The 21,001-nt window shown below is 38.7% G+C and overlaps 1 protein-coding gene across 1 annotated transcript in view; it reads left to right on the top strand.

Moving 5' to 3' along the window:
- The first annotated feature begins 1,599 nt into the window (after positions 1-1,599).
- LOC101626324 (schwannomin-interacting protein 1) overlaps positions 1,600-21,001 on the top strand; it is a 591,244-nt gene continuing 571,842 nt past the window's right edge. The window contains exon 1 of the mRNA XM_012724783.1: positions 1,600-1,710. Within this exon, the coding sequence (XP_012580237.1) occupies positions 1,702-1,710 (9 nt within the window). The 5' untranslated portion in view covers positions 1,600-1,701. The remainder of the gene's footprint in view (positions 1,711-21,001) is intronic.

The following is a 21,001-nucleotide window of genomic DNA, read 5'->3' as shown; positions in this document are numbered from 1 at the left end:
AATGGAAAAAGGGGTGGCAGTGATTGTGGTAGCAGAGGTCTGTACCCTCTGATATGCTGTCCCCTGGTGTGGTCAGCCTCACCAGGCAAGTTCCTTGAAGAAGGGTCTTCTCTTCATCATCCGTGTTCTCCACAGTCCTGGGAAAGGAGCCAACTTACTATGAGACAGATGGCAGTGGAGAAGCAGGAAAATCATCTCCTAGACAGCAAAGAGCAGGCCCAGGCCTGCGAGGCACCTGCAGCCCACCGGTCAGGGTGTGATCATTGAGCCGGCCCCCTTCAGCAGTTCTGCCATCGACCCACTATCAATAAACATAAACACTGTTTTGCCCTTGACCTCAAGAGTTAAAATAATAAATAGCTTAATTGGTCATCATTAATTCCACTTTGAATTTATTATAGATAACGGTGGCCTTGAAAAGAGTCCCTCCCACTTTCAGCCCAGGCGTTTAATCCCTGAGCCTCCCAAAGGAGCATGCAGAGTAAAACAAATAAATTGGCCTCCCACCTCCACCCGCCCGTCAATGCATATTTGTATTGAGTTGAGGCAAATGGCCGCGTGCAAGGTTGGCTGCGTAATTAAGCCACACAGTCACAAAGTCCTATGACAACATTCGTCATGGTAATAGCGTCCGTCTCCTCATCGCATTTGAATATAGATGGCCAGTGCGCCTGCCTCCCAAGCTCCTCTCCATGGTGAGCTTAGGAGTTCTTCAGACAAGGTGAAGTCCACGTTGCCCCCAGAAATTATCCGCCCATTCATAGACCTAAGCAAAATCACAGCTATTGTCTCTAAGAACTTAATTTGCTGGGCTCTTTTCTTCCTCTCCTTAATTATGTATATATTTATAGACTTGAACCACCTGCCTGCTCCGTGCTCTGCACAGCCACGTTTCTTCTGTGCTGCTTAATGGCTCAAGGCTTTTCCTTTCCACTCTCTTTGCTTCAAACACTACATTTAAATATCTGTCCTCAGCTCAGCTTCTGAGTATTAAAACATTTCTCTGTACTTCCTTGAAAAGCTTTGAACAAGCTTTTTAGCATTTTATCTGGACCAAACAGTGGTGGTTTTACACAAGAAATGAGAATTCTGTAAGTAAATCTATGTAGTTATATGACTAAAGTGCTTTATAAAAAGAAGCAATAAATCCCGTTTTCTACATAAAAGGAATTAGATTTTCCAGTTTACCTCTGCACTGGGATTAATAAAATGTGCAACAAATAGCTGATGGAATGATCTATTTGAAGTTTGTAAAGGCATCTTGGGAACCTGATTGGAGTAGCCTTTCAATTTTTTCAAAAGAGGATCCCTGTTAATTTTTTGATTCAGTCTTGTTCCTGAATGACTGTTTTAAACTGAGCTGAGAGACTGTTACCTGCCCATTTCTGCATGGCTGAGCAAATGCACCGTAAATCCAAGTTTCTCTTCATTTCCATCACTATACGTCTCCAAATTACAGAGAATTCATTCCTGAGCTGGAGAGGAGCCAGAAGTTTCTCATCTCGCTGTCTGCGGGCTGCCTTTTTCTTTCCCCTCTTGGAGGCTTTCTGAAGCCTAGAGTGAGCTCAACTCAAAGGTTTCCAGCCTCGCTCGCTCACATTCCCCCACAGTGTCACGGAGCTCTGTGATTCTGAGGAATAACGAGTGCCAGCACCCACCTCGCTGTCTCCTTTTATCTGCAGGTGTTCCAGAAACTTCAAAATGCGTCTGGTAATGTATTTGCTCTTCTAAACATGCCACTTTGGCATGCATTATATGCAGCTGCTTATTATTTTTTAAAATTCTGTCTTCTGAATACCGTGCATGCTAAAATGTCAAGGGGGCTTGTAGACACTATAAGCTTAATTACTGATCTAGGTGTGCGTGTGTGTCCTTGTTAATGTAGGCATGTTTGCATAAAAATGTATTATTTATGTACACATATGTCTGTGCAGGCAGAAGGCAGATTTCACTAAAGGAATCTTATTGAAAGCGCTACTTTTTATGTACATCCAGGTTTTCTAATCAGATCTGTAAACAACCTTACCCAGCAGCAAGTAGAGGAAAAATACATGGTGTAAACGGCATGTTTTAGACACCTATTTGAAAAACCCTCCTTTCTTTCTTAAAAAAAAAAAGAGAGAGAGAGAGAGAGAGATGTATGCATGTGTATGTGGGGTGGGGATGCTGGTTCTGAAAATTCAGAGAGAAGAGTTATCTTACCGCTGCACAAGAATTTCTACCCCATGGTACCTGCCTCCTGGAAAGTCAGTAATCATGAGGGGGAGATGTGGTTCTGCTTCGGAGTAACCCCAGGGGGACGCTGAGCCGCAGTCTTACAGGCATTTTAGGTATTCTAAATGCTGGTGCTTGAATAATAAGTAGATGGGGCAGATTTGCTGTCTCTGAGTCCTGCTACGTTTCCTGGCTCCTAGCAATCCGATCCCACTGTACATTTAGGATGTACATGCGTTCTGGAACTCTCGTAAGGCAGCATGAAAGTATGGGCTCACCACTCACTTTATTTGGCTATGTGAGGTGCTAGATCCTAAAATTAAGAAATGACTTAGCAATTTACAATGCATCCAGCATCTTTGTCTCATTGGGTGAGATTTACATCTTTGGGGCTTGTCTTCTAGTTATAGAGATGAATGATGGAAGGATCAGACTTCATTGCTATTTGAATTCTTAAGCTAAAAAGCTGCTTACAATACTTTATTTAAAAGGCTTGTTTTGGGAGATGTGTATGTATAATTCTAACTATGGTGGGAAGCTGATTATGACTATAATGTGCTATATGTTTAAGATAAAAAAAAAAACTTGTCTTGGGTATTGCTCACTTGGATAATAGGACTTTGTTTTCTTATCTTCCTATTACACTAGTTCTTTCACTTTGCTTTATGTCCTTGCTTTTTGAGAGATCAATAATTGCAAATTGTAAGATGAGAAAATGATGTTGCAAGGGAGAATTCACAAAGGAAAATAGGTTGAACTAGAAGTTTTCTAAGAAATTAAATAAAATAGATTTTCACACATGGGTTTTTAAAATGTCCAGTGGGCACTGATATTTCAGAATGAGAACATCTTAGATATAAATTTGTTTGGTGGAACAGATTAGGATAGTAGCAATATCTTGGTATAGTAATTCATATCTACATATGTGTTTGCATATATATGCATATATATATTTGAAAAGAAAAAAACCAAAATAACATTTAATAATAACATATGCCTTTTAGATTTAAAGTGCGATAGTAAGTAGGTTAACTATTTTATATCAGCTATAATTACTTGTTTCATGATATTGATTATAAAAGAAACAATTGATTTTTTATTTGAATGTAAACTTTGATAAAATAGTTTACTGAATTGTAATAATAAAATGTATATTCTTGAAAGTCAGTGTGAAAACTACTTTTACTTTTTAGAGTTTGAAATCTGGTATTTTATTACTTATAGAGCTGTGTGCTTATGGAGGATTATATATATTCACATTACATAGTTTATAATGCTGGTTTAACAGCCATGTTAAATTTATAATTACTCAAAACATGACAGTAAAAATTCATTTTGAAATGTATGTGGTTACGGGAAATGGCATCTACACTAAAAACTTGTGGCTATTGATGTTATAGTCAAGAAATGCTCTATAACTGATTTTTGCTTGTAGTACTATTTATTTCCTATATTAAAAACACCTAATATGATCTGTGTGATATAGGAGTCTTGTATTTGAATGTTATTATCTTGGGGAGGGTTTCAGACTGAATGTATAGGGTAGTTAAAGATTTAGAAGCACTTTTTATGCATTGCAATTTACATATATATATATATATATAAAGCTATATAAAAAGTCCCTTGATTCAGCCACATAACAAAATATTTTACTTTTGAAGCTGTTACTTTGTTTAATGTCATTTGCACAGGTGTAGAAATAGGTTTATTTTTCTGAGCTTATGTGGCACTGTGTAGAAACAGGAAAACATTCGGTGGCCTTTTGTTGGGAATATCACATGTACTAAGTGGTAAAAGGAAGGAACGCCTTGCTTGCCATCTGTCTCTAATTGTGATTTCCTAGTGGCTTTTAGATGGATAATAGACCAAACCTTTATTTGATAAAGCAGTTTACTACCTACAACACCTAAGATGATTGTAAAGCTCTTGCCCAATGTAATTTCCCCATTATTTGACTGAGATTGTTTTATGAAACATTTTTAATACTCACATCTAGAAAGAGGATATAACAATATAATTTCTAGACTGAACATGTGTCCACAGCTGAACACATTCATTCTTCGAGTAAGCACAGAGCATGGCTTTGCACTGCCTCTCCTAACCTTGGGCAGAGGGCAGTGGGAAGAGAGATCTTGTCTAAAGAAAGAGGAAATGCAGTTTCTGCTATTACATCATTTATACTTATTCATGGAAGCTCAGACATCTTCAGCATGGCTTGTGATTGACTTTTTGGGGGGGGATTCTATTTAATTTCCAAATGGTGCCTTTCTTAGAGTTGCCACTAGCAAAGAAATGGGCCCATAGCTGAGAGGCACAGGCAGGACAGGCTCATAAGGAAACCAAAGAAGTTTTCAGCCAAGTTTTGAAGGTGGTTTGTAGCAGGAGCTTATGAAAGGCAGAGAAATTGGCATTTCAGGTGAATGGAAAAGAAAGAAGGAAAAAAATCAAAGCAGGAGGCAATAAGATGATGACACTATCGGGTGAAGAAGAATCATATTAGGAGTAGCAGGAGGTAAAGTTGAAAAAATAAATAGGATTGGATTTGAAATATTTTTTTGGTTAATATTCATTAGCCTTATTTTCTGTGGAAAATTCTTTGAGGAAATAGTCATTTCTTCTATGTATTTATTATACCTATCAGCCTCTATAAATCTCTGTAAACAACTTCCGGATTGGAATATAAATGTATATGTATATGTTCTGTTTAACTTTGGGATTTGAAGATGGGTAGGAGTTTCTAGACTTTAAGCTTTGTTCTGTGTAGAGAAAGCAGAATGAGGTGATTTGGGGGTGGTGACTACAGGGAATTTGCAGCTTGGCTGGAACTTGGAAAATATCTAAGCAGTTAATGGGGAATATTCCTGAAAAAGTAAATCAGAATTGGTCAAAGAATGGTAAAATTATGTGTATTCACCCTGAAGGTTTTGGAGCAGAGAAGTGACATGATGTAACCATCTTGTGTGAGGTGAATGTGGCCATGGTGCAGGTCTGTTAGAGGCTGTTCTGCTGTTACAGGCAAGAGGAAACCAGGTCTTGAGCTAGGAGTGTAAAGAATGAAAAAGGCAAAAATATAAAGGAAGCAAGGATAAGAGTCAAGACTGATTAAAGGAAGGGAGAGAAGGAAGACTTGAAACAGGTGGCTGGTGTATGAAAACCTGAGAAAGACAGGGGAGATGCCTGTTGAGAGAAGATACCAAGTGGTATCTGCAGCTGAACCATCTCATTATTACCCCAATGAACAATACACAAATCCCTCATTTTGCTCTGAGCTCAGCCTGGCTTGGTCAATTCTTGCTTTGCTGAACTTGCCCCCCTCCCCCCAACACACACGCACCCACACACATACACACACAGTCACAAGCTCTTGAGAAAGAGAAGGCATGAAATGTTTTTGTTGGCAGACATCAACTACTATGACAGAATTTAGAAAAAGAATTTAAATTCTTTTTCTAAATTTAACTGTAAAGTGACCCTTTGTAAATCCACACAATTTCTAACAGTCATTTTGAATAAATTATATTGTCTTGGCTTCACTTGGGTGCTAGTGTGGCCAGAGAGACTTGGCGGGACTGGCCCGTTTCATAAAGGTGTTCCTGGGACAGATGGTCAAGCCAGAGACCTTCTCATAGGGAAAAACCCCAAACACTCCCTTGTCCAGCTGATAAAGGGGCAAAGGTGGACACAAACAGGAAAAAGACAATTTCTTTGCCAATAGAGATTCATATAAGGTTGTGGTGTTAGGTTGAAAAGGAATTGTCAGTGAAAAGGAATGAATGGCAAAGATTTAGTGCAAAAGAAGCTTTAGGTGCAGAAATAAAAAAAGTTTCTATGAATTTGCATTGCCAAGTGAAGAATTCAAAGCAAATATTTAATTACCCTTAAAATTGAACAGCATAATGGTAAAATTTGCATATTCACCTAAGCTGACTCTGTGGAGTGCAGGAAAACAGTTGTGTTATATTACATTAGCATCCATAGGATGCAAAAACATAAACTTCTAAGAGTTCACCAAATTAACCTCCAAAGTCTACTACTAGCCTGTGTTGATCAGCACAAACTGGTATATGAGTTGGTTTTGTGACATAATAACATAGCTCTCACTCTCTTCATTACTGGGATTGCAGACTCAGGGATGAGGGACTTGTGTCTTTTGACTTCCAGGACATGAGACTATCACAAGAAATGAGGAATCTCTTGGGCTCCCAACTTAGTGATAGAACAGTATTAGTCCCTGGTTGCATTAAAACAGACCCTCATCACAATAGAGAAGGCCTGACTGGATGTGAAGTTTGTGACTTCTACTTCATCACCAACTTCAGCCATCTGTGCTGAGTATTATTAGCCTTCATGACTCAATAATGAGATTGGTGATAAGATTAGTAATCATCTCTCAAAAGAGGCTATTGTGACCAGAGAGGTTTAGTACCTTTTCAAGGTTACACAGTGGGCACATAGCTGAGTAGACTTGAACCAGAATGGGGGTGCTGATTGGCTACTTTCCCACTCCCTCATCTAACTCTAACTCTTCTTAAATGGACTTTGTTGATACTTGGAATTGGGAGACAAATTCTGCTTCAGTTTCAAAGTGGACAATTTGAGCTCACACTGTATAGAAGATAGCAAATTGCCACTATATGCTTCTGTACAGCCACATGCAGGTGATTAAAATTGCAGGAACTTTCTAACTATAGGCACTCTGAAGGAGAATCTATGTGATAGCCCCGGGCAGGGATGACCCCATTTAGTCTGCTTGCACATTTCATTCTGAAGACATGTCCCTCAACTATAACGTGGGGATTATGACAACTAGCTACTATAAAGCAGCATGGTGTATTGGAATCAGACACCTCTGGGCACGACACCCCCCTCTGTCATTTTGGCAGTAATTTTGAGGAATTAGGATAATATGATACATACCATTTCTGACAGAAAATAGGTGTTTCATAAATATGTTTAGGTTATCAATAAGAACACAGAGGCAGACGCACACATGGTTACAACCACCTCATTTCTTAGGATAAAATCTAAGCCCCATTATTTACCAGCTGAGTAACCTTAGGAAATTTATTTGATTTCTTTATGCCTTAGTTTTCTTCCCTGTAAAGTGGGAATGATAAAGATACCTTCCTCATAAGGTTGTTAAGAGGAATAAATGACCTAATGTGAATAAAGCCCTTGAACAAGGCTTGGCCCAGTAAGTGGAACATGGGGATAGTGTTGACTACACAGGTGCCTTCATCATGCAATTCAGTTCATTACACTCTTGCTCCTACTCAGGGTAAGGACCCCTGCCCTTCACAGCAAACTTAAAGACAGCTATTTCCAGCTTCTTCAGATCTAAGTTCCAAAAATAGTTATTTAAATTCAGCATCACTGGGCCATTGATGCCAGGCAACTCTATGTATTATCGATAGTTCCTTGTACAGTCATAACCTTTGCTGGTGAAGGTCAGCTCTTGTATGTCATTTAGAGGGTAAGAGTAAATTAGCAAAATGACTTTAGATAGTCATTTGCAACAGCTATCATTATTTTAAATGCAATCACTCTGACCCGTCAATTTTACTTTCAAGTCTTCCTCTCTGGGTACTGACATCATTGAACATGTGACATGTGAGAAGGTAGATTGCAGCACCTTAAAAATCAATGAACAAGGCCCTCCCTGGTGGCTCAGCGGGTTAAAGCACAGCACTAAGAAGCTAAGCCACTTCCGCATGAGTTCGATTCCCGCCTGCCCCAGAGGAGACCCACATGGCGTGGCAGACCTCTCCTGACCCTCCCACTGCTCCCCTCAGCAGTGTACTTTGTTGATCTGCCTGTTCTGCTCCCCACTCTGTCTCTGGTGAATCCTCTCACCCTCCGCATCTCTGGCCTGCACCCCAGTTCTATGTGAATAAATAAATAAAATCTTTAAAAAGAAATCAATGAACAACCAAATACATAGTTGAAGAAAAATATTTAAATAATTTGTGGTATAACCATGCAATGGAATGCTGCAGATGTTTTTAAACTGAGAGCTATACAAGAGGATCTATCTACCTGTCTGTTTGTCTATCTATCTATCATCTATCTGTCTATCTACCGCTCGGTTATCTATATTCATAGATAGATAATTATCTATATATATATGTATACATACGCATATATATATCATTATATCCATTTGCTTGTTTAATCACAGAATTCTATGTCAGGTTTTTACCCACAGGAAGGGTCAGTGTACAATGGATGGACTTTTTTACTTTGTACTGTTTGAATTTCTAACATCGACATATACTGCTTTTACAATGTAAAATATAGTCAAGAAAAACCCCTTTCTTCTCTACCCCTAGAGATACACTCTTTAAAAGATTAGTTTTTCATGCAAGTATAAGCCTTAGCCTTGGTTTAATACTTTTGAATCACTGAGCCAAATATCATTCTAAGTTAAAACGAATGTGTATCAACTCACCACAAAGCTCCGGTCTGCTCTCAGGGAACAGAAACCAAAATGACTAAGGAGATTTGCTAAGGGCAAGTCCCAGGAGAGTCTTAAGTCCGATGGGAAAAATTCCTGTTGTTCAAAAGTTCACTCACTCAGAGAGGAAACATTAAATCAGAGAGCATTAGATAGGAGAAGGGAGCGTTGAGTCAATGACTTTCCTCTGGACTTATTAAATTGAATGCTAAATACAGAGAAGCATTACACATGGGAATTTTTTGCATTATGGTTTCCCTGTGTTTCTAAGGTCCTTTGCTCAGTTTTTTTTTTTTTTTTTTTCTCCAAATGCTATAATGAAAGTTACATTGCTTTTGGATTGTGAGGGCAAAAGTAATTTGTATGCAGGGTTAATCAAGATTCCCTGCCCTTGTACTCTTAGAAGTGCTTACACATACATTGTCTCCTTTGCTACTCACCAATGAGATGCCTAGGACAAGTGTTTTACATTTCATTTTCTATATACGGATCTGAGGTTTAGAGAAGTTAAGGACAAGTTTAAGCATGCCGATGTGAAGCTGAACACAGGCGTCTTGGTTATGTCTTGGTCGTCCTTGCCACCAGCGGTCAAGGGCACAGCTGTGAAGCAGAATCAGCGCTATGCTTACCCAGGTCATTTAGTATTTTCTTGGGATCACTATTATTTTGGTTTGAGAGATCCAGGGTTGGCCAATTGAACTCCCTCCCCAAGGTGAGTTATAAACATGCATTCATTTGGTTAAGAGAATCTAATAAAATCCAAGTAGATCTGTATGTATTCTTATTTTGATTCTAGTCTACCCTTTACTGGCTAGGTAATCTTGGGTGAATTATTTCCTCATCAATAAGGTGGGGGTAATTATAGCATTCATTTTCTAGAGTTTACATACAATAATGTGTGAAAAGTGCTCGATAGGCTCCATGGAACATAGAAATAATCAGTAAGCACCAGCTACAATAATAATAATGTTACAAGTAAGTCTAGGCTGGGCAAGGGACTGACTCTGATACAGACCAGAGCATTCGTCCACGTAGAAGAGACAACCATATGTCCCAGTGTGGGTACCAGCCAGTTTCTTTCCTTTTGAAGAAAATCCCTGGAGCTCCAAAGAGTTGACTAAGCACAGGCAGAAAAGTGTGTAAAATTTCATTGAGTCTCAGTGCAGGATGTGGGCACTTCTGGCATTTGTAGCTGGGTACCATCCCTAGCTAGCTAGAGAGCTCACCTGTGTTCCAGCTTCTGTGTGACAATGATGAGCTTACAATAAGAACCAAATCGCCCAGAGCTTTAAAGCAGGAGAGCAACCATAAGACCGTCTGACCCTGGGAGTTTGTCTTCAGTCTTTTAATTTTCAATTTCTTAAATTCAAATCTGAAAGAATTTCAAAAGTCAGAGCTCAGAATCCACAGAATGGATAATAAAGGGATCTATTTTCTATTAATTTAACAATACTTTACTTATGTGCTTCCCTGTAGCCTAGGGATTAAGTCTCAGCACTGAGTTCAGTCCCCAGCCAGGGAGTTGGCCCACATAAGGTCCACGGAACTCTTCAGTCTCACCCACTGCTCCCCTCAGCAGTATATTTCAGTAAACTGTTATGCTCCTCATTCTGTCTCTGGTGACTCTTCTGGCCTCCACCCTAGTTTTTCTCTGCAATAAACATATAAATCTTTAAAAAAAAAAAACAACCACACTTTACGAATTCTTCTTCTGGGTTTTTAAAACTTATTTTTCTTTAATACACAATTAATTTGTACACATAAAAATATGAAAATCCTTAATGGAAACATTGTTTATATTTACCTTGATATGTAGTTATTGAGGTTTTGATAGACATATACTTGTTTTTATAAATCCTGTAAAACACCGTACAGACAACTGATGGTTTCTTTCAAAGTGCTATATCATGGACATCTTTCTCTGTAAATAAATGTTGTACTGTAACTTTCTTTTCTTTTTTAAAAGTTTTATTTATTTATTCATACAGAACTGGAAGGTACAGGCCAGAGGTGTGGGGGCGGTGAGAGGATTCACCAGAGTCAGAGTGGGGAGCAGAACAGGCAGATCTACTAAGTACACTGCTGAGGAGGGAAATGGGCGGGTCAGGAGAGGTCTGTCTGCCATGTGGTCACCTCTGGGGCAGGCAGGGATGGAACTCATGCTGAAGTGGCTTTAGCTTCTTAGTGCTGTGCTTTAACCCACTGTGTCACCAGGGAGGGCCCAGTAACTTCATTTTCAATGCTTGCATAGTATTTCTCTGGGTGGACATCTCATAATTTAAATATTCTTGTGAAGTTGAATACTAAATTGGTTTCTTACTGCAAGAAAATTCTTGAAAAACTCTTGTACAGATCCTTAATTCTTTCTTTAAAAGAAATTCCTAGAAGTGGAATTTCTAGGTCACAATGTAAATGCATTTTATGCAAATGTAAATGCATTTTAAAGACTTTTGATTTCAAATGGTATTCCAGTAAAATGCTACCATATCTGTTGCAACTGTTAGTACAGAAATCCAGATCAATGACTTCAAATCAACATGACTGCTGTCCAATTATTATAATGGGGGTGGGGGAAGAGGAGGAAGTAACTTTCCAAGAGCCTATATTGCTTTGCCAAAGTCTCCTTGTTAATACCAACTTCTATTTCTCTTTCTGTACTCCAAACAGCGTATCCATTAGATAGTGTCTTCATTGTATTGGGAGGCTGATAATGCTATCAGTAACAGGATTAGCTTTAGATGGGATGTCAAGAAATATGGAAATAATTTGGATGAAAACTTACTATAAGACACTTCTACTAGGACCCATTAATGGCACATACATGACCTTTATAAAGTGTGACAATGAAACAATTAAGGAAGTCTAAACCCTTGCCAGGTGGTTATCACCACATTGATTTTCTCTAAGCTTGAAAGTAACCCACTTGATCCCTTCTACCTCAGTGCTAGTCTTCACAGGAGAAATGTTAAGAATGGAACCTTTTCAGTAGAAATTCCTCTTAATGGTACCAGCTCTGCTGTCAGAGTAATTCCTGCTGGAAAGAAAGCATTTGAATTAATGGTCTAATAAACTGAGTTAGTGTTTCATCTTGGCAAAGGATTAATTAGGGGAAGAGAAACTAACATTTATTTGGCTTCTTACTTGACAGGCCTTTTATTATTCCATTATTCCATTGAGTACTCTCTATAAACCTCTGAGGTGGCTCTTCTGGTGGGCATTTTGCAATGAGGTTCAGTCGAAGTTAGTGACTTGCCTGAGACCACACAGCTGGAGAGCTGCAAAGGAGGGGTCTGAACCTGGGTTCCCCAACTCCAGAGCCTATGCTAGTCATTTGGTTCCTTCTCACAGCCATGTGGCAAAGCTGGCAGCTTCTCTTCTAGAAAAGTCATGGTAGATGTGAAAACCCTCAGCTTCCCTCTTAAAAATCTTTAATTTCCGGTAAGATCTTACTAGCTCCTCATTCTTAGACCTTGTGTCAAGTGAAGAGCGCATACAAGAGTTAGCGTAGCTTCACACCTCAGCTTCCCTCTTAAAAATCACACCTATCACACCTCAGCTTCCCTCTTAAAAATCAGTGTGTCATACAAAATGATGTAAAAATAAACTGTTATAAATAAAAAAAAATAAGTGTGTCAGGATTACTTAGGGGCATCTATGTATAAAAGTTGAGATGTTTCGTAACTGAGAGGCATCAAACACACTATCTCTTGTAATCTGGTGTCCTGAGACAGAGAAGTTTGGGTTTTTTGGAACCTCGAATATTTCATGAGGGACCCAGTTTCTTTCATCTGGCTGTTTTGCCATGCTCAGTGCTGCCTGTGTTTGTCCTGCACAGTGTGTGGTGACTTCAGAAGCTCCAAGTACGTCTTCAGCAAACACTACCAAGAGACAGGAAAACACAATAGCTGCTTCTCCCACATCTTTTTTTTTTTTTTTAAAGAAAACAAGACAAACTTCCCATCTGATACTCTTTTGTGCCGCCTCAGAACCCAGAACTGTGTCAGAAGCCCCTCCTCAGCCAAACATTTATATGGAGAATGGCTTAGAACCAGCCAAAGTGCACTCCCTGGGCTGGGCAGTATGACCTTGATGCCAAGGGCAGGCTCTGTGGAAGGAAGAGCTACAGAAAATGATATCATAGCTTTAACAAGATTTTGAGATTTCTTTTTGTTAAGTAGCTGCATATGTAATTGGAGGTTCTTAAATGGGAGAAAAGTCTGCTGTTGCTTTTCTGGAAAGTTTTGTTTTGCACCACTGACATCTACAAATGAGCATATATTTTCAGTGTGCTCCACTAAATCTGTTCTATCTCCATCCACTTTTTTCCAATAGAGTGCTTTATTCTTTAAGCAAATATTCAACTACGCTAACTCTTGTATGCGCCCTTCACTTGACACAAGGTCTAAGAATGAGGAGCTAGTAAGATCTTACTGGAAATTAAAGATAGTTCCAGTAGCCCCTGTTGACTAGAGATACTCTATTTTACTTAAAAAAAGGAAAAGTTGTCTTATTGGGGAACATGAAGTAGAAGAAATCTACATTTTCTATCATGAATAACTACTCTTTTATTTCAGCAAGTCATTTAACCTTCATGCTTGTATTAACACAATTAAAAGAAAAATTGAAGTGAAAAGATGTCTATCAAATGCCAAAGTAATTAGTTCAATAAAAAATGTGTTGATTCAAGGAAAATCAGTTAATTTTTTTTCATTGAATAGGCTGCTTAATTAAATTGGAACAACCAGTTAAGTTCAACAAATGTTTATAAAGAAACTACAATATACTAACACAGTAGACAAAGTAAGAGATGCCAATGGAAAATTTACAATCTGTTGGAAAAGAATGACTAAATAACCAATATAGAAAAAGCATCTGCAATAAACCATTATCGGAGATACAGTGACAGTATAATAATTATAATGATAACAGCAATAGTAACTAATGCACTCACAGCATACTTACTAAGGTTTAGAGTAAGCTTTTATTATGTTTTATGCATATTAACTCGTCTAATCTTCATAATCACCTTACAAGGTAAGTTCTTTGATTACCCCCACTTTACAGATGGAAGAACAGAGGTAACAGGGATAAGGAGAGACTGTGGAGATGCAATTAATTCTGCCTGGGAACAAAAGATAAATCAGAGACATTCAACAGGAGAGGAGTAGGGAGAGGGGTCAGAACTGGGGAGGGAAGAGCACAAGAGACTGTGGTGATGGTTCACAGGTGACTTTGTGGTTAGAATTTTATGGGGATTACACCTGGGCACCCCAATAATACACACACACACACGTATATATGTATACACACATATATGTGTACTTATGTATATATAAACACACGTGTGTATATGCACACACATATATATTTAGAAAATGAAGAAAGAAAGAAAGAAAGAAAGATTCTGCTTGAGGAGATGGGGAACATGTATTTAAGGAAAAAGAATAGAGAAAATGTGACCTTTATTTACACATGAAGGAGGAAGCCCAGAAACAAAGGCTTACTTTAGGGAAAAATGGCACCTGCAAAAGCATCTGTGGAAGAACTTAGTGTGTTTGGTGTGATAGAGGCACTGTTAGGCGGGGTGAAGAGACATAGCTTTGGCTGAGTTGTGTGTCACACTAGGAGGTGGGGTTATGTCTGTCACTGGTCAATAAGATGTAAAGTGTTTCAGAAGCACAGTGACATGATAAAATGTGTCTTTATGAAGATGATTCTGGGACAGATGGAGAAAAGCAGATTGAGATGCAAGAAGCTGGGGAGAGGGATTGCATGCGATTGTTGAAATAATGCAGGAGAAAAACAGTGAGCTCTGGACCTGGAACGGGGGGGTGGGGGGGACATAAGGGGAGATAATGAAGAGGGAAGCACTTAAGGCATGGTAAGTTCTCAGGTGAATAGTGATGCCATGTAGCAAATGTTATACCTATAAATATGTCTATCTACATATAGTGGAATATATTCAACTTTAAAAGGAAAGGAAATTCTGCCATTTGTAATAACATGGGTGAGTCTAAGGGTGTTATGCTAAGTGAGTAAGCCAGGAAGAGAAAGATAAGTACTGTGTGGTGCTGCTTATATGAGAACTAAAAGAAGGAGGAGGAGGAAGGAGAAAGGAGGGATCAGGGAGAAGGAAGGAGGAAAAAGAAGAAAAGATCAAATTCATAGAAATAGAGTAGAATTGTGGTGACAGGGGCAGAGGGTAGAAGAAAAGGGAAGAATTTGGTCAAAGGATGCAAACTTTCAGTTAAGAAGATGAATTAATTCTGAAAATTTAATTACAGCATGGTAATTATAATTAATACTAGGCAGTATACTTGAAATTTGCTAAGAGAATAGATTTTAGGTTTTCTTACACAAAAAAATGTAACTGAGGTGATGGATGTGTTAATTAACTTGTTTGTGGGAATCATTTCACAATGTAGCCATACATCAAATCATCATGTTGTACACTTTAAATATATTGCAGTATAATTTTTAATTACACCTCAATAAGGTTGGAGAAAAAGAGATTAAAGAACTTGCCAAAATCTAAAGGAATCATGAAGCACACTCACACCCACATGTATTTACAGGAGACAAACTGAATGGGCACCTTGTCACAATTTGGAAAATCTGAGCATCATTATAATTATAAATCTGAAAGATTAAAACTCAATAAACGGGCCCTCCCTGGTGGCGCAGTGGGTAAAAGCACAGCACTGAGAATCTAAAAGCCACTTCTGCATGAGTTCGATTCCCACCTGCCCCGGAGGTGACCACATGGCGAGGCAGACCTCTCTTGACCCAACAGCTACTCCCCTCAGCAGTGTACTTCGTCGATCTGCCTGTTCTGCTCTCCACTCTGTCTCTGGTGAAGCCTCTCACTGCCCCTGAGCCTCTGGCCTGTACCCCAGTTCTATATGCACAAATAAATAAATCTTTAAAAAAAAAACTCAATAAACAGAAATCTTAAAAATCAGTGGGCTCATTGTGATACTGGAAAGAAAATGAAAAAGAGGTGAGGAACACTCTTTCTGAAAGGAGCATGTTAGCTACCAAATCTACCAAATAGAAGGAATGAAGGAATTAGAGTCACTGTTGAAATTCTAATAGTAGGAAGAATATAATACAGGAGGATGCTAAAATCATTTTGAAGAGTTAAAACAATTTCATAATCTTATGAAATTTATATTATATAAATTTATAATTTATATTATTATAGATGGGCAATATAGCTCTATAATGGAAAGTTTTGGGGACTCTGCCTTGCCTAACATCATGGGTCGGGGGACACTGACTCCTGATGTGTGAGAAGAATCACCTACATGGTGCTCTTAACCAAACTGTCCAACTCACAACACAGTCATCAGGCAACAACCCAACAAATTCAGAACCCATTTTATAAGAGAGGTGGCTTTCTTAGTGAAAATAAATATGATAAAAAACAAATAGACAAATACAGTTCTTGTTACAAAAGGACTAAAGAGAAACACAGAATCCAAATACACTATGTGAACTTTGATTGGCCCCTCCGACCCCAACTACATATAAAGACATGTAAATATTGTAAAGACAACAGGAGAAACTTAAGTATGGACTTTATATGAAATAATATGAATGAGTATTTCTTAGCTGGGCTGGTGTGCTATGGTCATGTAGTAGGGTACCCTATGTGCTGAAGTTTACAGAGGTGTTCAAATAACCAGATTTTCTATGGACTTGTGTTGATACAATCTGTGTTTAGACCTTTAACTTATTGGTTATTAATTTGGACATTTCTTATTTTTCAAAGTAATGACAATTCATTTAAAATCCCTCTGTGGTAATTCAAACTTTATCTCCTGTTTTATCAGCTCTTCGGTTTCTTTTCACCTTCATGCCTTCTCAGCACTGATGAAGCAGATGCCTGGATTTGTATTAATCCTGTGTCCTTCAGAATCCAGTGTCCTTCAGAATTCCAGTCAGCAGGCATAGGTTAGCATGTAAGCCTGAACAATCCTTACATTTTTTAGGTTCTCCTGACAATTTTTGCAAGAGACATTTAGGTTTTTTTCCTTGCCTGTTAATGAATCTAGTTCATTAGTTTCCTAGAGAATAATCATTTAGAGAAGAGAAAAGTTGGGGGCTTTTATATCACTGTTTCCAAGCCTTTTGCTAACTCCTTTGATAGTAGATAATATATATGATGTTTTTATCAAGATTTGGGTCTACCATGTTCCATAAAATGCCTCTTCTCTGCACAGCTGGAGTTGGTCATGTAGTGCCCTGTCTGGCAAATGAACCTCGCCAAGCCTGGGGAGGATGGCCGGACAGGGGACCACCTTGTCTTCGTGATGGGGAGCTGGAACTGGAGAGACGCTGTGCCAGATTCATTCATTGGCAGCTAAGAGTAACAGGGACTAGACTCCTGTTTCTTGGACAGGGGCTTTCCCTTCTTTATAGGTGTCTTTGTGACAATGACCCAAACCTGTGCTCCTGGCCCTTTCTGCAGTGGCCTCTCCAGCTGTAACCCTTCACTGAGAACCAGCCCCTGGGCATTGAAGACAAGTACTTTATGGTCTCTAGCCTGCATGGGATCATTGCATGACAAAAAAAAAAAAAAAAGTAGACATTAGATATTTAATGTTATAGAAGTTAGAATTATGCATTAGAGATTTGCTATTCCAGAAAAGAAGGATGGAGACATTGTTCAGAGGTAACACTGTGGTCTCCAAAGTCTTATGTTTGTAATTTTCTGGGGCTTTCTAGAGGGAATCTCCTCTTTCTTTGATCAGGGGTGGGGGAGGTTATTTCTGCTTATCTATATGAAGTCATGGATAAAACACAGTTCACTGATGATTCCTTTGACTCTGGAGATATGAAAAAAGAATATTATTCTCTCCTTCACTTTCATATCTACAAAATGGAGAGAGCCAAGTGTGGTACCAATGGGTGGATCCCAGAGTAGCAGAGTGATAGTGAAACCCTTAGAATAGAAGGATAATGTTTAATCTGCTTAAAAGATTGCTAATCCCTGTCAGGTTTCAAGTTCAGGGAAATGTGTTTTGGGAGACAGGATTTGATCATGGGTGGTTCAAATCATAAGTGATATTTTAAAGGCATCTTCCTTATTATCAATTGCTGGTTGACACAAACTCATTTTCAATAGAACCAGACTGATACTTATCTAGCACACACCTTGGTATTATCAAGTACATACAGCAGAACAAGTTGTTACATGTTGAAGCACTTCTCTCTCATTTGGTGATAACACCTCTAGGAGAGGCACCTCCACTCACTCTCCTGTCATCTCCAGGACAGGGTCCAACATCCCGACCGCCAAAATCTCACATCTAAAGATTAATGCTTGACATGCCCATGAGTTATATAATTCTTCCTCTACAATAGCCTCATACCTTAGAACTTGGTGAACTGATCATTAAAACTAGTTCAAAGCCATGACATCAATGGAAAACTCCTAGTGTTAACATTTTTCTGGTTAAAATAGCAAGAGTTAGTGTGTAATGGTAGTACTGTTATTTTTGAATGCTAGAGAAACTGCTTCTTTTGGAGTGGAGACACTGTCAGTGAAGAGGAAAGCCAGGGTTGACGCAAACGCCACCCAGGGTAGCCTTGCCTTCTGAGCTGCTCTGTGCTTGTGAGTAGACCTTCCGGTAGACACCGAGACTGTTCCACACAGCGGGGAGAGCTGTTCACCAGCCATAGCTCCAGTGAGCTTTGTCACAAAGGCGGGCTTCCCAGTTGCCACCTTCTCCTGACTCCCTGTAGTGGCTTCCCAGACGCTGGCCTTACCTGTCCCCCTTAGAGCTCCTTTAGACCATGGCTCAAACTCAATGTCTGCCAGACTACACTCTCTTTTTCTGCTGGTTTCACCAGAGACAGACCCAAATTTTTCTAGGATGAATACTTTTCTAATGTCAGTATCCCTTTTCAAACCAACAGTTCATGTTCAGTTTTAAATGTTTTTCTTTTTTCTTAAGTGTAGAAAAGCCTAAACTCATTAAATTACTTTGTAGTTCAAGTGGAAATATTTCTACCAGTATCTCCATGAGAGTATGTGTCTGTACATGGCTTCATTTATCTCCTATTTTCACATAGCAGCTGGACATTTTTAGCTACTAAGGTGTCAGATTGCCTTTGAGATTCAGAGAAAAAGGGACTGCAGCAGGTTTAGGATGTGCAAGATGGTTTTTGGACTCTATTTTCTTTCATTCTTGTGCTGTGATGAATGTTATACCAGTAGCCAGTCAACAGCATGTTCACCTGAAATGGTTCTTTTTACAAACAAGAAACATGACTCTGAGTGCTGTACATCAATTGCCAAGCTAATAAGATTATCCTCTTTCCATTTCAAAGACTATAATCTTAAAACAGAAGTCTCCTCTTCTCGTCTCTTTGTAACAGTCACTGGATAAAGATTCTGTTATCATAATCCTATTAAAATGTATTCACTTTTGCAGTACACCTTGATAATACTATTTATCCTTCTAAGCACCTAGGAAGAAGAATGATAAAAGGCAAATCTATTCAAAATTTCAGGACAAAGCAGTAGCAGAAAGAGTGAGCAGGTATATTAAGAACTTAGAAATGAATAGCACCTAAGAGTCATAGCAGGAAAAAAAGTCATTAAATCATGAATTAGGCTTCTGTTTAGCCTCTGATTGGAAAAATATTAATTTTACAATTATAATGCCCTTCTAATGATCACATGTATCCACCCAGGCAAATGTTGGCTAAACTCGTTAGAAGGCCCAAGTGAACCCCAAGACATACAAACTTGCCTGCTCTAAATAGGTTCTGCCATCCACTACAGTACAGTGCAAATGCAAATCAAGATAAAGGTTGCCATTGTGATTCCTCTCCTGATGGGAGGATCTTCTCACCCCTGTCTCTTCTGTCTCTGTCCTTGCTCCAAAGTCTCTGGTACAAGCCCCAGACTGAGAAGCAAGCATAGCTTCTTCACGCCTCTCTTCTCTCATCCTGCCTCCTGAATCTTCTAAGTCTGGTCTCCCTCAGTCCTGTTAGCTTCCCCTGGTGTTGCACAGCCCCACTGTCCAGTAGGTGGGTGGGGAATACAGAACCTCCCACAGATTACAGTGTTACAAACTGAATTTCCTGAGCTGTGAAATAGTTACCAGTCTCACCGGTGGAATTTCTAATACGTTGCTCTTTATTGGTTTTAAAGGCTTTGAAGTGGCTAACACTAATTTAAAATTAAACAAATAATTAAATTTGACAGAAGATGTGCAAAGTCATAACTAATTGATGATGCTGAAAGATTCGCTAGTGCTTAGTTTTCTGGTGTTATAGAGATATGCTTTCTTCATGCTGTATGGGGTAATTAAACTTCCTGGTAACTTTGATATTTTTGACTTGATTGAGAATTGGGATCAACCTCTCTCTCTTTCTCTCTCTCTCTCTCTCTCACTCTCAGACACACACACATACACACACACACACACACACACACCAGTAAAATTCAATCCTCTATTCCTGATATGACCATCCTGTATTGATCCAACTTATTTTATAGAAAAAGCCTTGTAAAATGAGTTGCCATTTCTTCAGGCTTTCCTTTAATTTTTGTTTCAAATCAGTGCATTTCAGGCATCTCACCTCTGGCACCAATTCTCTCATTTATTTTTTATAACAGAGTGCTGCTCTCATGTATTAAACCTTAGGGATGTCTGTGGTTCAAATCACTGAGAAAATAGATAGTAATTTTTGCAAGGATTTCACCTGAAAGTTACTTATAAGTTAGTATAAATTTCATGTTTAATATCGTTAAATGTTCTCAGTTGCTACATGTGTACATGATTACATATTTGCAGAAAAGCTACATAGTGTCCATTTTATATTTTAATTGAACAAAATTTTACTTGACTGTAACTTTCCACTCAAAACCACTGATGTATGATAGATAGACTTTCATAAAGTTTCCTGAAATGTGTCATATTCCAATCTTAGGGTATTTGGTACTAAACTGAACCCAAATGGAACTGAAATAGCTTGTGACTTGACTGACTGGTGTTTTAGTCTCTACATTCTCCTAGCTAAAGAATAAATAGGTTTTATGGGGCATTTGAAGGCAAAATATCCAAATGAAAGCTCATCAGTTTTAAGTAAAATATTTACAAAACTTTTTTTTGGTTATTTGTCTTTTTCTGAGCAAAGAACAATGCACATAAAATGCTGGTGTTATAGGGCACCTCAATTCAGAGAGAGGCACCCCTGAAGTCCCAAAACCTGCCTGCTCTAAGTGGGTTCTGCCATCCGCCGCAACAAGACAAAACATATAAAGCTCTAATGAAAAGTGACTTTAATACAGTGAATATACAATATGAAACACAA

This window comes from Condylura cristata, unplaced genomic scaffold, assembly GCF_000260355.1.
Source record: "Condylura cristata isolate star-nosed mole 26May11 unplaced genomic scaffold, ConCri1.0 scaffold00014, whole genome shotgun sequence".
In the NCBI taxonomy this organism is placed as follows: Eukaryota; Metazoa; Chordata; class Mammalia; order Eulipotyphla; family Talpidae; genus Condylura; species Condylura cristata.
Note: the sequence above shows the minus strand (reverse complement) of the source record. Positions and strands in the feature narration are given on the sequence as shown.